Source organism: Carassius carassius, chromosome 2 (assembly GCF_963082965.1).
Source record: "Carassius carassius chromosome 2, fCarCar2.1, whole genome shotgun sequence".
NCBI lineage: Eukaryota > Metazoa > Chordata > Actinopteri > Cypriniformes > Cyprinidae > Carassius > Carassius carassius.
The window spans coordinates 41743978-41764231 of NC_081756.1; the positions used below are offsets into that span (position 1 = coordinate 41743978).

The following is a 20254-nucleotide window of genomic DNA, read 5'->3' on the forward strand; positions in this document are numbered from 1 at the left end:
AGGTGAAAGACACCTGTTTGTACACCCCCCTCCCCTCCCTGTACAGCCAGTGACCTTAATATGAACTTATGAACCAAGGAGGAATTTCGGAGGGAGGGAGAAATGTTGGGAAGCTATGTGCTTTTTTTAAACTCTGAAAAGGGGCGAAATCATGAAAATGGTGTAAGGGAAGATTTTATTAAGGTTTTAAATAAACAGTGTATTTCAAGAAAAAGGTTATAAACACATAGCAGCAATGGAAACAATGTAATGATCGTTTTCGTAGTTGGAAAAGTGTAAAAACGTTGTTAAAGTTGTTACAAATGAAATAAAACTAGGTTACTGGTTATTTATCTGATACAACCAAACGAGTCAAAACTATCAGATATGTTTTCGTTAAGCAATACGTGAAAAAGATGTGAGAGCTTGTAGCATTACAATTTAAAAATGGTGTTTTGTTACCAGTTAGAAAATAAAGAAAACTAGGTAATAGAGTTTTAGCATTTGTACCTTACCTGAAACTGAAAAAAAGAAACGAATGTAAAGCAGCTATACAAACCAGAAAAGTAGGAGTTTTGTCACGATGTTAGAGAAAAGTTAAAACAAAAGAAAAAGATGGTAGACTTTACGCGGATCTAAAATAAAATACACCAGACCCCGTCTTTAAAACACCAGCACAAGATACTTGTCAAAACTATGTTGTACTTTACCACTAACTTAAATTTTACTGACAAGAGTTAAACAAAAGAAAAAAAAAAGATCTCACAGCAAAGTGTTATGATGTCTCCGGTAACATTAGCTCGACTCAGACAAAAAAAAAAAAACGTAAAGCAATGTTATAAACCAAGAAAGTAGGCGTTTGTCACGTCGGGTGAAAAGTTAAAACAAAAGAAAAAAAAAGGTAACTTAGGCATTTACGCTGATCTCAAAGAAAATACATCGGACCCGTCTTTAAAACACCAGCACAAGATACTTGTCAAATCTATGCAGTACTTTACCACTAACTACAATTTTAAAAAGCGAGACTGTTAGACGAAAGAAAAAAAAAAAAAAAGATCCTCCGGCAGAGTTGTGAAGCGTCCGTAAAACAACCTACCACAACCGCAAACACAGTTAGAATGAAGCTCGGGAATGCTCCGGAAAAAACCACGCCTCCAGCGCTAGAGAGGGCCGGGCAGGAGGCGTGATAGCAGCATTAAATAGATTTAAATGTTACAATAATTAAACTAAGTAGTTTTTAATAAATAGACATCAGTCCTTAATTAGTGAAAACTTTATATCCGTTTAAACATATGGTCAATTTTTACTTTTTAAATGATGTAGACCTATACGATTTTTATTTACTTTTAGGCTAGTCTTAAAAAAAAAACATAGTTGAAAAAGAGTTATTTGTTTTTAATGTGTTAAGTTAATTACTTTAATCTATGACTAGTCTAAATCTAGACTATCTCCGTCGATATATCTTTTATTTTTGTCAAGCTTAATTTCTCAAGCTATGTCAATTAACACACACACACACACACACATACTTTTCTTTCCCCATGCTTATTCTGTGAAACATTTCTATAGCCACATCTTTATTTAACAAAATCTAAAATGAGATCTGATTTATTGCTATATTAAATGCTTCTGTAACTTGGAATCTTTCGTTGTCATATCTTTTACATTTTATTAAAATAGGTTCAACTGTTTCACAATATCACATTTAACACAAAGTCCAGACACATGTATTTCATCTTATAAATAATGACTGATTAAGTGCAATGTGTCCAATTCTATGGCGAGATCTTCCCTTCTATTCCCAAAAATTCTCCTTTCATTTCCAACTGTTCTTGTTCAAACGTATCTTTTTATTTTTATTTATTTTTAATTAGACCAAAAATATGACAATCATTTCTGTAGTATAAACAGACGGATGATTAGATGTTCTTTCTGGTATTCTATATATATGCGTTTTATTTTTAATCTAAACAAAAGACCTTGATGTTTTATTTTATTTTAATAAGCCACTCACACTTACTTCAGTAGCCTTAATCATTGAATATGTCTTTTATTTTGTTAATATTAACTTCTGGCACGAAATTCTAGATTCATAAATGTATGTTTTTCAAAATTCCCCCACGTTTAGTGGTGTTTAAAGAGGAATTTGTGATGTATTTGGAGACGTTAAAAGGAATGAAAAGTCCCAAAGCAAGACTTTTGTATTCTTCATTAGAGGACTTTGGTTTCTTAATGTAAAAATCTGTTACTCCCCACTACATTTTCTTTATCATTATATTTTTATCTTTTCTTAAGTGTTTTTTTATTTATTTTACATTTATTTTGTTTTATGATGTACAGAGTGTGAACAAAAATTGAGTGTAATCTCAGACCGTATTTGTAAATCTACCAGTAATGTACGTCTTTGTTTTTAATGTTTAAAGCATTGAATAAAAAATAAAAAACACACACACTAACACTTCCCCAATCACCCTAATAATGTTGGTCGCAAAGGTTTAAATGTATGTTAAAAGAATTAAACAAAGTAATGTTTTTAATAACAACACATCAGTTCTCATTTGATTAAAACATTCTACCTGGTTTTAATATTAGACCTATGTTTTTTCATCTCAACAAAATTCCTTGTTGGAAAAAAGTGTTGTTTTATTTAATTTTAATAAGTCACTCACACATACTTTAGTAGTCTAAACCCTTGAATACGTCTTTTATGTTGACAATATTAACTTCTATCATTGCTATATCATTGCTATATCAATTAAAACATGCGTTTAGACATACACAAATATTAAACCAAACCAAAAGTGTTTGTTGCTACAAATGTCTCACAGAACTTTATACAATAGATTAGACGTCCTTTCTCACTTTCCAAATGGTGTTGTTAACCATGATGTTTAAAATAGTTAAAAAAAGTATTATTTTTTAGCTTTCATGTAGGATTCATGTCAGCACTCAAATGTTTTTAGCAAGAGTCCAGAGACAGATGAAAATAGATGCGTGAAGAAAAAAATTTAAGAGTTTTTTAATGACAGACTAGTTGGTTTAGATTGTTTAAAACAATTTAGTTTATGCATTTCTCTTGAATGTGTGTACGGTAACCGTTGCATACATGAAGCAGAAGAAATACATAAGCTCATAAACGCATTGCGGTTGATGTTAAACAATAAAAAAATATTATTTATATATCATAACTTACTTTCTTTTCAAAACACAATAAACATTCTTATGACTTTTTAAATGCGAACAACCGGTTTGGTTGGAAAATAAAAAATAAATAAAAACATTATGTTTCTAAGTTAGAATGCTTATAGTTTGTAGTAAAATCACATATATAAGCTAAAACATTTTTTTACACAGATTCCTCACAAAACTGCCAACAAAGACCTTAAGTTTTTGTTTTAACGTTTAGCTGTAACTAAGACCTTGGGGGAATTATTTTACGCACAGTTTTGGGCAGGTTACTATGAACTTTGCAATAGGTTATAGCTCACAAATGACCCTATTTAAAATCTAAAAGGTTGTGCAACTATATCAATTTCTTTAAAAAAGTAATGTAACTGATTACATTTTATTACATGTTTTAAGACTTGTAATGATTTCAACCGTTAATCTTTTGAAACGTGTAAACAGGACGGGGTTAACAGTGCTCAACAACTAATGACCATCAGACTTTTCAAAATCCTTCATCACTTAAATTAGGATTGTGATCGTGATTTCATTTTAAAGCACAACCACCACGAAATCAGATTTGCTTGGAGATTAAATACATAGAGTAGTTAGAGTAGTTAAGGTGGTTTATGAAATATATCAATTAAATCTGTACGTGTGTGAAAAAATATTCAGATGTAACATTTTCATAATTAACCGCAATTTAATTATTTTTTCTGTGACTGTAACTGATTACATTTTATTTTTGTAATCAAATGATATAATTTAGCTATATGTAACTAGTTGACCCTAACACTGCTTATGCATTCTGACAATAATAGATTGTGAAAGTGTTCATTATCCTCTTTAACTTTAAAAATGCGGACAGTGTTGCTTAACACTAGTTTGGCAAACAAGGGTTTGCTCTTAAAACAACCCCCAGACCCCGACTTGAAAGCACCGTAACAAGTATAGCCATTGCAGAAATTTATTATAGAGATGCAGTAAGATAAACTCTGGATGCACCGTTGACCGACTTATGACATGTTTACCATATTATTACAAGGCCCTGCTTACCTAGTTTTATGATGAAATATGTCTGTAAAAATAAACAAACATACACACAATCTCCAGAACGGGGTCTGATGATGGGGGTTCATCATTTCCTGATGAAGACAGACTGGATATTCAGACCACAGCAGCAGGACACGAATGTCTTTTTCTAAAGATAAAGACAATTATTTGGTTTCAGGACACACGAATCCTAATGGTTCACAAGATAACATGACAACGGTTGCTCCATTACAGCATAGCCAACCCTATTTTAGCCTGTTTTAGCACATGTACAGTATATCTTATTATTCTTGAATATAGTCGTTTAGTCTAAATATGTGTTAACAGTTATTTATTGTTATTATATGTATTATATGTTTTTGTTTTACAAAGGGGTTCAATTTAATACATTTAACTAATACCTCATTCAAGCTATGTAGATCTTCAGGTCAGGGAACTACAATACCCATCATACACCTTTGCAAAGATTTCTACACTGTTTGTGGAGTATACGCTCCTTCCATGTTGTGATGTTACAAATCTCTTTTTTGTGATCTGTTTTAGTGATGCAAGTCCGATTCACTTCTGAAAAATGATTCATTTGGACAGTTTGGTTCAATGAACTGATTCATAGGGCCCTTAAGTCATTTCCGCAGTTATTTCAGTACACATTTTTCTCTTCTAACAACTCAAGAGTTATTTTATTTCCGTGAATCATCTAAATAAATTTATTGTGTGAACACATATTGGTGGTTATTATCATCTGTTTATTTAAGTTAATGCTGAATCATCTAAATAAAGTTAACTGTGTGAACACATATTGGTGGTTATTGTCTTTTGTTCACTTAAGTTAGTGATGTTTGTGTTCGCAGTTTTAGGCACAGTGCCACTGTCGTTTGTTTAGCTTAAACATCGGTTTTTAGTCAGTTACAAAGGTGTCAGGCATTAAGTTTTTGTATTTTTAACTAACCTTATTATGACAGAGTTACAGGTTTCGGGTGTTTTTGGTGAGTGTAAGCGGTGAAAACTTAAATGTGACCGTCGAGTAACGTTAGCTACTCAAACGAAGACAAATTGTGTAAGTGTTCATTAAGATGCCGAAATGAAAATAAGAGTACAAATATCCATAATGACAATAAGTACAATATACCCTAAAGACACAATAGCCCCCACTAAGTACACCTAAAATTTGCTAGAGTGGTGAGATATTTACGTTTACATTTATTCATTTAGCAGACGGTCTTTGTTGGTTTTAGTGATCGGACCCACCCTCAACCCCTTGTATGATGTACACGATAGGGGGGTTGTCATCAGAAAAGTCATAAAGATTGGTCACGCCCAAGATGGCTCCGCCCAAGATGATCAAGATGATCACTCGAGTCGGCCGTGATATTTTTTTTGTTTGTTAACAATTCAATAATAATAAGCAACATATCTTATATCTGATATAAACTAGTATAATATAATGATGTTAAGTAAACGTCTCGAATGAAGACGATGTTTAAAGCAATATTTTAATACCCAAATTCACAGAAATATTGCTTTGTATGAACAAAGAGACCCACTTACACGAGCCCAAAAAACTGGGAAAACGAGTCGTATAAGGCCCTAAGCGTAAGACCAAACCATTGCAATTAGGATGGTGAAAACTACGGTAAACAGATTCAAACAGAAATAGCTAACAAAATCATGGAAACATAATCGTTCTGGTTTCAAAGTGTAACGCATTGAAAAACATTGCGTTTTATATCTATTTATATGTGTGTGTGTAAAGTTCTCTAACTTGCTCTATTCTTTTTTATTCAATCTGTTTTCTTTTTATTTATTATATTATTTAAAAGCCCATGCTTCGTGTACTGTGTTAACTTAACAGACTTGTTATAACACTTATATACCATTGCTCTTTTTGTTGTTTTGATTGCTTCCACCGTCCTCATCTGTAAGTCGCTTTGGATAAAAGCGTCTGCTAAATGAATAAATGTAAACGTAAATATCTCACCACTCTAACAAATTTTAGGTGTACTTAGCGGGGGCTATTGTGTCTTTAGGGTATATTGAACTTATTGTCATTATGGATATTTGTACGCTTATTTTCATTTCGGCATCTTAATGAACACTTACACAATTTGTCTTCGTTTGAGTAGCTAACGTTACTCGACGGTCACATTTAAGTTTTCACCGCTTACACTCACCAAAAACACCCGAAACCTGTAACTCTGTCATAATAAGGTTAGTTAAAAATACAAAAACTTAATGCCTGACACCTTTGTAACTGACTAAAAACTGATGTTTAAGCTAAACAAACGACAGTGGCACTGTGCCTAAAACTGCGAACACAAACATCACTAACTTAAATGAACAGATGATAATAACCACCAATATGTGTTCACACAATAAATTTATTTAGATGATTCACGGAAATAAAATAACTCTTGAGCTGTTAGAAGAGAAAAATGTGTACTGAAATAACTGCGAAAATGACTTAAGGGCCCTATGAATCGGTTCATTGAACCAAACTGTCCAAATGAATCATTTTTCAGAAGTGAATCGGACTTGCATCACTAAAACAGATCACAAAAAAGAGATTTGTAACATCACAACATGGAAGGAGCGTATACTTCACAAACAGTGTAGAAATCTTTGCAAAGGTGTATGATGGGTATTGTAGTTCCCTGACCTGAAGATCTACATAGCTTGAATGAGGTATTAGTTAAATGTATTAAATTGAACCCCTTTGTAAAACAAAAACATATAATACATATAATAACAATAAATAACTGTTAACACATATTTAGACTAAACGACTATATTCAAGAATAATAAGATATACTGTACATGTGCTAAAACAGGCTAAAATAGGGTTGGCTATGCTGTAATGGAGCAACCGTTGTTATGTTATCTTGTGAACCATTAGGATTCGTGTGTCCTGAAACCAAATAATTGTCTTTATCTTTAGAAAAAGACATTCGTGTCCTGCTGCTGTGGTCTGAATATCCAGTCTGTCTTCATCAGGAAATGATGAACCCCCATCATCAGACCCCGTTCTGGAGATTGTGTGTATGTTTGTTTATTTTTACAGACATATTTCATCATAAAACTAGGTAAGCAGGGCCTTGTAATAATATGGTAAACATGTCATAAGTCGGTCAACTGTGCATCCAGAGTTTATCTTACTGCATCTCTATAATAAATTTCTGCAATGGCTATACTTGTTACGGTGCTTTCAAGTCGGGGTCTGGGGGTTGTTTTAAGAGCAAACCCTTGTTTGCCAAACTAGTGTTAAGCGACACTGTCCGCTTTTTTAAAGTTAAAGAGGATAATGAACACTTTCACAATCTATTATTGTCAGAATGCATAAGCAGTGTTAGGGTCAACTAGTTACATATAGCTAAATTATATCATTTGATTACAAAAATAAAATGTAATCAGTTACAGTCACAGAAAAAATAATTAAATTGCGGTTAATTATGAAAATGTTACATCTGAATATTTTTTCACACACGTACAGATTTAATTGATATATTTCATAAACCACCTTAACTACTCTAACTACTCTATGTATTTAATCTCCAAGCAAATCTGATTTCGTGGTGGTTGTGCTTTAAAATGAAATCACGATCACAATCCTAATTTAAGTGATGAAGGATTTTGAAAAGTCTGATGGTCATTAGTTGTTGAGCACTGTTAACCCCGTCCTGTTTACACGTTTCAAAAGATTAACGGTTGAAATCATTACAAGTCTTAAAACATGTAATAAAATGTAATCAGTTACATTACTTTTTTAAAGAAATTGATATAGTTGCACAACCTTTTAGATTTTAAATAGGGTCATTTGTGATCTATGACCTATTGCAAAGTTCATAGTAACCTCCCCAAAACTGTGCGTAAAATAATTCCCCCAAGGTCTCAGTTACAGCTAAACGTTAAAACAAAAACTTAAGGTCTTTGTTGGCAGTTTTGTGAGGAATGTGTGTTAAAAAATGTTTTAGCTTATATATGTGATTTTACTACAAACTATAAGCATTCTAACTTAGAAACATAATGTTTTTATTTATTTTTTATTTTCCAACCAAACCGGTTGTTCGCATTTAAAAAGTCATAAGAATGTTTATTGTGTTTTGAAAAGAAAGTAAGTTATGATATATAAATAATATTTTTTTATTGTTTAACATCAACCGCAATGTGTTTATGAGCTTATGTATTTCTTCTGCTTCATGTATGCAACGGTTACCGTACACACATTCAAGAGAAATGCATAAACTAAATTGTTTTAAACAATCTAAACCAACTAGTCTGTCATTAAAAAACTCTTAAATTTTTTTCTTCACGCATCTATTATCATCTGTCTCTGGACTCTGAATGCTAAAAACATTTGAGTGCTGACATGAATCCTACATGAAAGCTAAAAAATAATACTTTTTTAAACTATTTTAAACATCATGGTTAACAAAACCATTTGGAAAGTGAGAAAGGACGTCTAATCTATTGTATAAGGTTCTGTGAGACATTTGTAGCAACAAACACTTTTGGTTTGGTTTAATATTTGTGTATGTCTAAACGCATGTTTTAATTGATATAGCAATGATATAGCAATGATAGAAGTTAATATTGTCAACATAAAAGACGTATTCAAGGGTTTAGACTACTAAAGTATGTGTGAGTGACTTATTAAAATTAAATAAAACAACACTTTTTTCCAACAAGGAATTTTGTTGAGATGAAAAAATTTAATCGTATAGGTTAACCTAATTTTAAAGTAAAAAACATAGGTCTAATATTAAAACCAGGTAGAATGTTTTAATCAAATGAGAACTGATGTGTTGTTATTAAAAACACTACTTTGTTTAATTATTTTAACATACATTTAAACCTTTGCGACCAACATTATTAGGGTGATTGGGGAAGTGTTAGTGTGTGTGTTTTTTATTTTTTATTCAATGCTTTAAACATTAAAAACAAAGACGTACATTACTGGTAGATTTACAAATACGGTCTGAGATCACACTCAATTTTTGTTCACACTCTGTACATCATAAAACAAAATAAATGTAAAATAAATAAAACAATACTTAAGAAAAGATAAAAATATAATGATAAAGAAAATGTAGTGGGGAGTAACAGATTTTTACATTAAGAAACCAAAGTCCTCTAATGAAGAATACAAAAGTCTTGCTTTGGGACTTTTCATTCCTTTTAACGTCTCCAAATACATCACAAATTCCTCTTTAAACACCACTAAACGTGGGGGAATTTTGAAAAACATACATTTATGAATCTAGAATTTCGTGCCAGAAGTTAATATTAACAAAATAAAAGACATATTCAATGATTAAGGCTACTGAAGTAAGTGTGAGTGGCTTATTAAAATAAAATAAAACATCAAGGTCTTTTGTTTAGATAAAAAATAAAACGCATATATATAGAATACCAGAAAGAACATCTAATCATCCGTCTGTTTATACTACAGAAATGATTGTCATATTTTTGGTCTAATTAAAAATAAATAAAAATAAAAAGATACGTGTCAAATTAAATGGGTTGGTTAGAATAAAGGACGGCATTTATATAATATTCAAAGAACAGTTGGAAATGAAAGGAGAATTTTTGGGAATAGAAGGGAAGATCTCGCCATAGAATTGGACACATTGCACTTAATCAGTCATTATTTATATTATATCTATTACCTAGTTTTCTTTATTTTCTAACTGGTAACAAAACACCATTTTTAAATTGTAATGCTACAAGCTCTCACATCTTTTTCACGTATTGCTTAACGAAAACATATCTGATAGTTTTGACTCGTTTGGTTGTATCAGATAAATAACCAGTAACCTAGTTTTATTTCATTTGTAACAACTTTAACAACGTTTTTACACTTTTCCAACTACGAAAACGATCATTACATTGTTTCCATTGCTGCTATGTGTTTATAACCTTTTTCTTGAAATACACTGTTTATTTAAAACCTTAATAAAATCTTCCCTTACACCATTTTCATGATTTCGCCCCTTTTCAGAGTTTAAAAAAAGCACATAGCTTCCCAACATTTCTCCCTCCCTCCGAAATTCCTCCTTGGTTCATAAGTTCATATTAAGGTCACTGGCTGTACAGGGAGGGGAGGGGGGTGTACAAACAGGTGTCCAGAACAGATGGCTTTTATGACCCTCATCAATCAAATTTTTGGAGACAAGCCATACTTTACCCTCTCTATTGTTGACAATAAACGGGTTATCCCCAGAATGCACTAGTCTTCTCGCTGCAGATATTTATTATTAATTTATTAATAATCATTCATTATTTATTTTCGTTTTCAAGTAAATATCTGAACAAGTTTAAGTGTCACACAATACCAACAGCTAAATATATCCACTGTATACAGATAAAAAGGAAGACATACAGTATTACATTTTTCATATTACAACACTCATTGACCACAAACCACAATGGCAAACTGGTGCAGCTTTATTGTCAAAGTATGACACCAAGTGCTTTTAAAAAAATCTCTTTCTAAATACAATTATAATTGGCCAGGTCTTTTTTTGTTGTTGTTTTTTTGTTGTTGTTTGTTTTTTTTCATTCAGCAGCTGTTCTACTTTTTCATTTTTCACCCTATTCTCTAAAACGACATTATTAACACACACAGTTTTTCCTCTCAAGTAAATGCACCTTTTTAAAATTTTTATTTCACAGGAAAAACAAATATTCTCATATGTGTGTAGACTTACATGCAGTACTATGCTCTTGTCTTTTCACCTAACTATAAATGGCTATGCTGGGTTTGTTTAATTAAAGATTGACTTGTATTGTGTCTATGGCATTGACAGCCATGTGAGACAAATGTAAGATGAATTCTAGCAGGATCTAATAAAAATGTGTATACAGGTTGCCAAATAATTACAGTGCAAATAAGCCAATGCACCACAAACATACTAATCGTTTACGCCACAACTTTGGGTCTTTGGCTTCTTTGCTACCTGATCTTCAAATCCCTTGCAATCAAAGGACACCAACCTCCTTGATAAAACAGTTTTTGTGTTTTTAGTGTTACATCTAATTCCAGTGTCTTATTTTGACTGCTTGCAGCAATATGCTTATAGATTTGACAGCTCCTATGGAACATTCTTGCTTTTGTTCTTGTTTAAATCAGCTAAACGCATTATGTATGATATACTTTACTCAGTTATTTAAATATCAGTAAATCCCCAATTGGTGTAAAAACCCAAAAGGGATAGTTATATACTGCTAAGAGAAACACTGCTAAGAGAGTCATTTTTGTTGAATTTCCCTTCTTTTGGTGAAATATTCACTTTTTTTATATATATTGTATATATACGTCAGTGTAATCAATGGCACAGTTTAATTCCATGTGGCTCAGCTTACCCCTCACTTTGAGTAAGTTGAGCCAAGAGACCACATTTCTATTTATTTATTTACTTACTTACTTACTTATTGGAAAGCCATATATGAAAGTGGTTTATTTTATATCCAAACTGATTATTCCCAAGTATCCACCACATCCTAAAATGTACATATTAAGTTGGACCCATACTGTTATGTTCTCACTGTTGTGTGTCCTAAAAGCCACTTCTGTTGTCTCAGTTCTGTAGTGGTGTAATTTGCAAGGAAAGAATTGTGAGAAACTTGTGAGTTTGCATCTCGGAATTCTGAATTTATATCTTGCGATTCTGACTTATTTTCTGTGAATTTTGAGCTTACATGTTTCTAATTCAGTTTATTTTTTTCTGCTATGGAATAAAAAATAAAAAGGAATTTGTGACTTTTGTTCTTGCAATTGAGTGTTTATATCTCACAGTTCGGCATTTGTATTGTAATTCTCAGAATTGCAAGAAAAAAGAGAAATTGTGTGATCTAAATATATTAGAAACGAGCAGCCGAAGATTGTTTTTAAAAATGTCTCTAAAATTTCAGTCAGATTTTAACATTATGTAGCATGGATTGCGTGAATCAGTCAAAAATAATGCACTATACACTATATGCACTTATATACTATGTATTTAACTGTGTAGTAAATTAATTTTATAAGGTTATTCTGTCATTTATCATCAGAGTCTGAAAGCCCCTCCCCTTCGAGTATGTTATTAAAGGTCTGATAGTTCAGTGCATGAAGCATCCAACATTACACGCTTTGTTTTCTCAGTTAATTAAGTGAATCATCTGGGTATTTAAACTCCACTTTTTTTTTTTTCAGTGTAAACACACTACTTGCACTTTTTTATACTGCAAAATACCATAATATAGTGCATAAGTATGTAAATTGGGATGCACCTAATGTACTTATGTGATTTAGCAAATGTTTATGATGACATCTTTGAGAAATACAGTTTTTAACTGTTATTAATAAAACTTATACCAGTTGAAATATCGATTACAAACAAATTATGTGTTTTTATTACAACCAGACCAAAGCTATATAAAGCTAAAGGATCCAGTCATACGAGATAATCATTCAAAGAATGTTTAGCAAAATGAAGTAGTTTTAGGAAAAATATGCTTAAGTTAAGATAATTCACATTTATGACATCCTACCAGCAAAAAATAAAATAAAAAAATAAGTGAGACTATTTAAACTTAATAAACCTCAAATGTTTACTGATGTCATATGTTGTTTTACTCATCTTCAAGATTATAACCAATATATATATATATATATATATATATATATATATATATATATATATATATATATATATATATATATATATATATGTATGTGTGTGTGTGTGTGTGTGTGTGTGTGTGTGTGTGTGTGAAACTATTTCTTTGTTTTGGACGTTTTCCATTGTTTATCTCAATCTCAATGGCTTTTTTAAAAAGTATTATTTATTCTTTGTATAAATAAATGTATTCTTTGTAAAATAATTGAAATAGCAGCTGTTGGGTAAATAAGTGAACACTATGATGTATGAATAACAGATAATATGTCGCAAATCATAAAGGGTATTTTCAAATCAGTGACAACGTTTGTGTTTTCTTCTTGGGGGAATGTTCAACAGCTTTAAGTTTATGTATCGACAGAGAAACTGGCTTTAAAAAAAAAAAAAAAAAAACCTAGGCTATCTGAGAAACATTTACTGGAATTAAAGTCCCTTACGTGCTTACGCACACTGACAGCAAAGCGTCGCGACGTGAAGAGGTCATTCAGATGCGCCAGCGCGTCATTTGCTGCAACGCAATCCCAGCCATCCCGAACTCCCAGTATTCCCGGCGTCATGTAGCCTACCGTTATTCCTCCATATCAGCCGTTTGACCCACTGAACGGAAGTTGAAGAACAGCTGCTGATATTATGGACGGAATTCCAAAATGAACTGAAGTTAATTTATTTGACAAGAAGCGCTGCGTGGTATGTGTTACGTTATACATTGCTTTATTTGTTAAAAATTGGTCATTCGTGGTGAATCGGCAGTGTATTGTCAAGAGCTGTTGATGCCATGCTACATGACAACATCATTTTCTTTAAGCAATAGCCTCAATTTATTCTTTTTAAAATCAGTCAGAAATAGGAATCATATTGAAATTTCCATACCGAGGTGGATTATTTTTTTCTTCTTCTTCTTTTTTTACGTGCTTAAAACGAGACATTTTAAAGCACATATTTCCCAGTAAATTTATTATAATTGCTAACGGAGTAAATACTCTTATCCCAATAGTAGGTATGATAAAGATGGTACAGTATTCAATCTTACCTTTTTCTTTTTCTTTTTTTCATGTAGTATAATAGTAAATAAGTATTTTTTTATTATTAAATAAATTTTGCATTTACTATATATTTTAAATGCCCCTGTTGTATGACAAATGCATTTCTAAAATTACAAATATTCACATGTAGTCTCTAAATTAATATGAAGTTATAAATCTGCATGCATAATAATTATAAGAATCAACCAAATTCTAGATAATTTAAATTCATTTTAATTCATTAATTGGGAGTATAGCAAGATGTGCCAGCTTTACAGGTTTAAGTATTTTGAGTCAATTCAAAATTATTTGTTTGAATAAAGAGTTTTGAAATCTTATATTTAAAATAATTTGAAGCATACTGTTTTTATGGACCGTTGAATCAGATATTGGCGGAATGTTTTTCTCTTCAGGTGTGCAGCATTGGTGGACAGAGGCGTGGATGTAGCGATGGTGCTTGATCTGGCTGAGAACTGCATGGAGCAGGCTGATGGAGGCGGGCTCGCAAAGAATGTCTCAGAAATGTTAGAACCAGAGCCCAGCACAGAGAAACCCAAACCAGTCAGAGCCAGGACCAGCAGTATCACACAAAGAGACAAATCTCATGCGCAGCCTTGTACCACTTGGGATGGCTGCTCCCAAGTTCAGCGAAGGCTCCAGAAGACGGAAGGAAGAAATAAAGATGAAACTGTGCAGCCAAGGGAACCTTCCAAACCGCCGCTTTATCGAAGGCCACTTAGTCTGGAAATAAAACCACAGGTGATACAGCCACCGTGGCGTAGTGGTGGCCCTTCTCCACCCATGCGAAGCCTGACAAGCCTTAGTTTGGGGTCAGGGAACTGGCTTCGCCGGAGTGAGAGCACATGCACAGTGAACTCCACAACACTCCCACGTGCTGGAAGGGGTCAAATGAGACCTGCAACCTCCTTGCCACATATTGCCAGGGGTATGGCACCACTTCCTTCGCCTTCAACACCTCGTAGGCCGTGCCTGCTTGTGGCTCTTCGTCCCATAAACCTGGAACAGGAGCGTCAGACCTTTTTTCAGTCTAACTATCAGTATGAGCCCCAGTTTGAGTATGCCTCCCCAGAGCCCGTCAGTGTTTTGGAGAAGTACAGAGAGGGCTCCAGTCTCTTTCTGTCCCAGGTATGTTTTATGTTGAAAATACACAAATTCAGTGTGTTTCAGAGTCCAGTGAACTGCCTTACTGTTAACAGCCTCCGTAAGCAAACGCCTTCTAAAGGTGCAGTGCCATTTACACTGTTCTGTGAATTTGTCATTTCAGTAAGAAATCGTGAGTTGGAGTTTTATGTGAGGGATTTTGTATTGCAGATTCGCCACGTTGACCAACAGAAAGCAGATTGGTTTGAAAGTGACTTCTGTGTGAGCAGTGCTTCATACTTCTCTACACTATTTACAATAGACAATTAACCCTTTTCGCCTCCTAATTTTTGCTGAAGTTTCAGTAATGTGACTGCGCCTTAATGGAAATAGAAACCTCATAAGTTACCCGATTTGAAACACTCAATGTAGGGAGAAACTCTGTGTGCCATATAAATAGCTCATGATAAACTCAAATTACAGTTGGTTCCTATAGAGTTTAATGTTTGCACGTTGCAAAGCTAATGATTAAGTATTCAAATACGTTTGAAATGATACAAGTAAAATACTGCATTTTTAATTAGTTTGATATTTTCAGTTTGAAATTAAATCAGTATTTTTATAATCAACATTTCAGTATCCGTTTTAGTCAGCTTGTCATTCTGGGATTGCCTTCCCTGCAAAAGAAACATACAGTGCTGCCTTAGGTTTTGAATGAAACAGGGTACCTTAGATATGCAAAATATGTAAATATGCTGTCTATGTTGGGAGCAAAGTTATGGTGGCTTAAAATGTTGCTTACGCTGACAGCTTGCTAGATTTGAGAATCAGTGTTATTTTAGAATCATTGAGACACTATTATAGTTTTATTAATAGATTGAATTAGTTTTTATTTGTATGTGTGGTTTTGTAATTTTCATTAGTTTTCTCTTTTTTTATATATGTATATATAGTTTTTATATTTTTATTTTTTCAGTATTAGTTATTTTAGTACAAGAAGTTAAACTAAATGAAATGCTTGCTTAGCAACCAGCTGAAAAAAATGAGTTTACTTTTTCAAAATATTTTATTTCAGTTAATGTCTATTTATTTCAAGTAGCAAAAATATGGTTTTCTCTTTTTGGTTTTCATTTTAATTCACTAGAGTACCCCTGTTTGGAACACAGCCATAATGTTAAGTCCTGAAACTATTGCCATTTGTCTCACCTCTTGCCTTTTTTCTAGGCAGTTGGGATTATGGAGTGCGTGTTGAAGAAGTATGAGACCTATGAAAACTTTGAAGAAGTCACAGGGGGCAGCTTGCTTCCGAAGAGTCAAGTGTGGGCAGCCACACGCAAGTACCTACAGAAGGAGGGCTGTGTTGGTGAGGTGTGTGGATATCAGAGTTTAAGTGTCGAGACATAAGTGTTTTGCCAAATAACAAAAGAATATATTTCAAATTCTGTCACCAGGTGGTTGTAAGTCTCTCTGATGAGCTTCTGTCCCAGGCAGTAATGATGGTGGAGAGATGTCGACCAACGCTAACTATTAACTTGTCAGGAGCAAGGCAACACTGGCTTGAGGGCATGCTTAGACATGAGATTGGTATGAACTTTAACACACTTCAAACTATAAATTAAACAATAATACTATTTGTAAATGTTTTGTCCAGACTGTGACAAATAACAAACTTTTTTCAGTCATTTCATTCGTATTTCTGCTGTGTAGTACTATGTAGCCCTGCATATAGTAAAATCGAATTGGTAAAAAATCCTGCTTGACATAATACAGTGCTGCTGTGATGATGTTTTTTGTAGGCCAGCCCAGATGTTAGCATCACCCTGTTTTCCTTGAGAAAAACCCAATAAGAATTTCCACTGGCTTTAATTTATGTCAGAAAATGAGCTCTGTGACCAACAAAAGTTTATGATTTGTACACGTTAAAAGCTAAATGTAGACCATAAACATACTGCATCATGGTTGACCACCATTAAACTTCTGAAAACTCTATGTCTTTATTTATTAAACATATTCCCTCAAAGTATGAGTTAGCAAGAATGTGATTATAGATAAGAGGCTGTGAAACTAGTGAGTAGTTGAGTTTTCCTGTTTAGCAAGACGGCGTTTAATGTCCCAGACAACCTCTGTAGTCCCATTTTAGCTACTAGTACTCAACTACCATATTCAAGAAGAGTAAAGGCTTAAAAAAAACTCAAGGGTGTATTACTGATTTATTTTATGTTGTAGAATAAAATGTAAAAACACTGATTGTAGGATGATGGATTTTCATGATCTGGCCTGCAAAAATATGTCATACCTGCAGAACTCTAAATTGTATATCAAATATCATTTATGTTCTGATTGGCTGTTATTGTGTCACATTATGTAGCATTTTTGCATTTGGTCTAGGTGGGAAAAGCACTTGTTTTAGCTGGTTACAACATTGATCTTGCTATACAAGAAATATTGTATTGACATTATTCTGTGTTGAATCTAGTTGATAACTGACCATTCTTGATGTTAATTTTATAGTCTTTTGTCTACAAATCCTGCCCTTCCAGCAATTTTATGACTTTCACTCCCAGGCACACATTACTTACGGGGTGTGAATAACTGCATGCAGCCATGGGCCACTTCTGTTGGGAGAAAGCAGTTTGGACTGAAACCAGCTAATCCTACTGAAGAGGGGCTTGCTAGTCTTCACAGTGTGTTGCTACGGAAACAGCCCTTCCTGTGGCGAGCCGCTTTGCTATACTATACTGTATACCATGCCACAAACATGAGCTTCAGCCAACTGTTCAGCCATATTGCACGCTTTGTCCAAGATCCTGCTATACGCTGGGAATACTGCCTCCGCGCCAAACGAGGACAGACAGATACCTCGATACCAGGTGAACTAAATCACTAAGAATAGAACTGAGAAATATTTTTATTATGTGATGTCATTTTATTATGTCGACTTGAGAAAGCCAACATTCTCATCTATCTGGTTAACTGACAGACTGTATGTCCTGAAAACCTTAAAGCTTTTAAAACTTCTTTTAAGATATTAAATATACTTCAAACTTTTTCTGGCCAGGATTTCTCAAGCCAACATCATTGTTTGTCTCGTCAAACTTTATTATCTAGTTTTATATTGCCTTTTTGTGTTTGTAGTATATGTTTTTGCATATGTGTGTGTGTACAGGTTGCTTCAGTAAAGATCAGGTCTACCTTGATGGAATTTTAAGGATTTTACGCCACAGGAGAAACATTGATTTTAAGATATTAACCGCTCTTGGCAAGGCAGGTCCTATTCACACTTACTGTTTTTAAAGTAATATTCTTCTTTTTTTCAGTGAAACAGTTCCTTTGATTATGTATATTCATACCAATTTATATAATTCCAATTTTTAGGTTTCCTATGAAGATGTGGACAGACTTCGGCATTTGGCTGTTCTAAATGGAACTAGGATTCCTCACTTCATGCAGGATGAAGGACGATATCTTCAACACCTCGACCACATTATCGCAGTGAATGAACTGAGCGATACAGAGCTTCAAGAGCTCATTCCATGAAGAGTTGCAAAAAAAAAAAAAATCAAAACCATTTTTTTTTTTCAGGCCAAAACAAAAATAGATTTTTCAAAGATCTGATTGATATAATTTTGGATGGTTTTTCATGAAAACGTGATGTTTGATAATCATCCATAGAAAGTAATACATGCAGCATGGTTGTGTCCAATGATTGATGTAGTAGTATGCTACATTAAATGCCATGTTACTCAGTAAGTCTGTTTACAAATCCAATGATTGTCCGTTTTAAATCCATATGACTCTCAGGCATGAAAGACATGTTTAGATTCTTGCAAACCTAAGGTATGTTCGGAATGGCATACTACCATACTCATACTATTTTTTTGTATACTGTGCACTATGCACATTTTTTTTTTTTAAATATATGATGTAGAACATTATGCCAAAGTGTGCAGTACTGTAATGCCGTGGCCTTGACTTGAACTAGTGTTTCCAATATTATGACCAAACCAAAAGATTTCTTTCTTAATTCATTAGTTGATTAGATGGAACAAAATAAGATATAAATTCAAAACAGTTGCAATTATTTCAGTGGACAATTGGATGTCACGTGTTGATTTAAACGTGCATCGTAAGACAACAGAAAATGGCCTTGCATACTGTTTTTAATAAACTACATTGTATGCAGTAACTAGTATTCCGTTCCGAACACTACCATAGTCATGAGAAGCTGAAAGATGGTCATGTAGCATTTTAACTGCACTCATAATGTAATGGGCACATCCCAACATGCTAGTTATTGATATCTGACACAAGGCGGAACTATGTGAGCACTTAATCAAATGATTTACCCTCACAGTGTTTATATGAGAATTCACACGCACTTCATTTAGATTGCTGTTAGGTTTTTCTACTAGTTTTTCAGTTTCTCTATTTATTGTTTACCTCTTGTATTAATGTTAAACACTGAATGTCTGTGGTATTAGCTTTATACACAAGTAGCAAATGTGTTTTTTTCTTCAACTTAGTATAGCAACCAATGCAAAAAGACACCAAGGCTGACTCATTTTAACAAAACATTCATTGAGAACCTTATAAAAAAGAAAATTACTCCAATGAAAAAAAAAACTGGCCCCTTTGACAATTTTATTTTTTCCTCATCAGGGCTTATGAAATGTCAGTATTCTATCTAGAGATAATCAGTGTTCTTCTGCAAACACCCTTGGTGGTCTTCATTCCCCGTGCTAATGTGATGCGACACCTTTGTGGGAGAGTTGCCAGTGCAACCTCTGCTTTTCGTACCTGTTTAAAACAGTCCAGCTGGCCAGCTTCCTCAATGTACATATTAAGATTGTGACGGACTCAGGAAGAAAAAAAAAACAGGTCATATGGAGGTGCCTTATATGGGTTCCAAACTCATGCGTCATGTCATAGCTCCATGTTATATGCTTGAAATCACATATCCATTTGTATTTATCATTGTCAGTACTGCACGAAAATTGCACACTTCATGATAAGTTGCTGTTATCTTATTAAAACTGTACACTGAAGTCCCTAGAATCATTGTCTTGAGTGCTAAATAAAAAAAAAAAGAAAAACAAACAAACAAAAAATTATATATATATATATATATATTAGAGTGGCGCGCAATGTTGTAATTAAACCTAAATATGAATTTGCTGAAAATAGTCTTAGGCCATCTAAGATGTAGTGGTCTTTGTTTCTGCATCAGAAGAGATTTGGAGAAATTTAACATTACAGCACTTGCTTAGTGGATCTTCTTGC

General features: G+C 33.3%; 1 protein-coding gene across 6 annotated transcripts in view; it reads left to right on the forward strand.

Annotated features, from left to right (window-relative positions):
- Positions 1-20029, forward strand: part of LOC132109802 (microtubule-associated tyrosine carboxypeptidase-like) — a 383617-nt gene extending 363588 nt beyond the window's left edge. Inside the window, exons 2-8 of one of the 6 annotated variants that reach the window (XM_059516161.1) lie at positions 14633-15019; positions 15206-15256; positions 16199-16342; positions 16426-16558; positions 17539-17844; positions 18141-18238; positions 18350-20029. In XM_059516161.1, coding sequence (XP_059372144.1) covers positions 14675-15019; positions 15206-15256; positions 16199-16342; positions 16426-16558; positions 17539-17844; positions 18141-18238; positions 18350-18511 — 1239 coding nt within the window. In that variant the 5' untranslated portion in view covers positions 14633-14674 and the 3' untranslated portion in view covers positions 18512-20029. Of the gene's footprint in view, positions 1-13332; positions 13539-14286; positions 15020-15158; positions 16343-16425; positions 16559-17538; positions 17845-18140; positions 18239-18349 lie in introns of those variants that run through there. The other 5 variants (XM_059516152.1, XM_059516179.1, XM_059516196.1 and 2 more) reach the window with 5 other exon arrangements.
- The last annotated feature ends 225 nt before the right edge of the window (positions 20030-20254 follow it).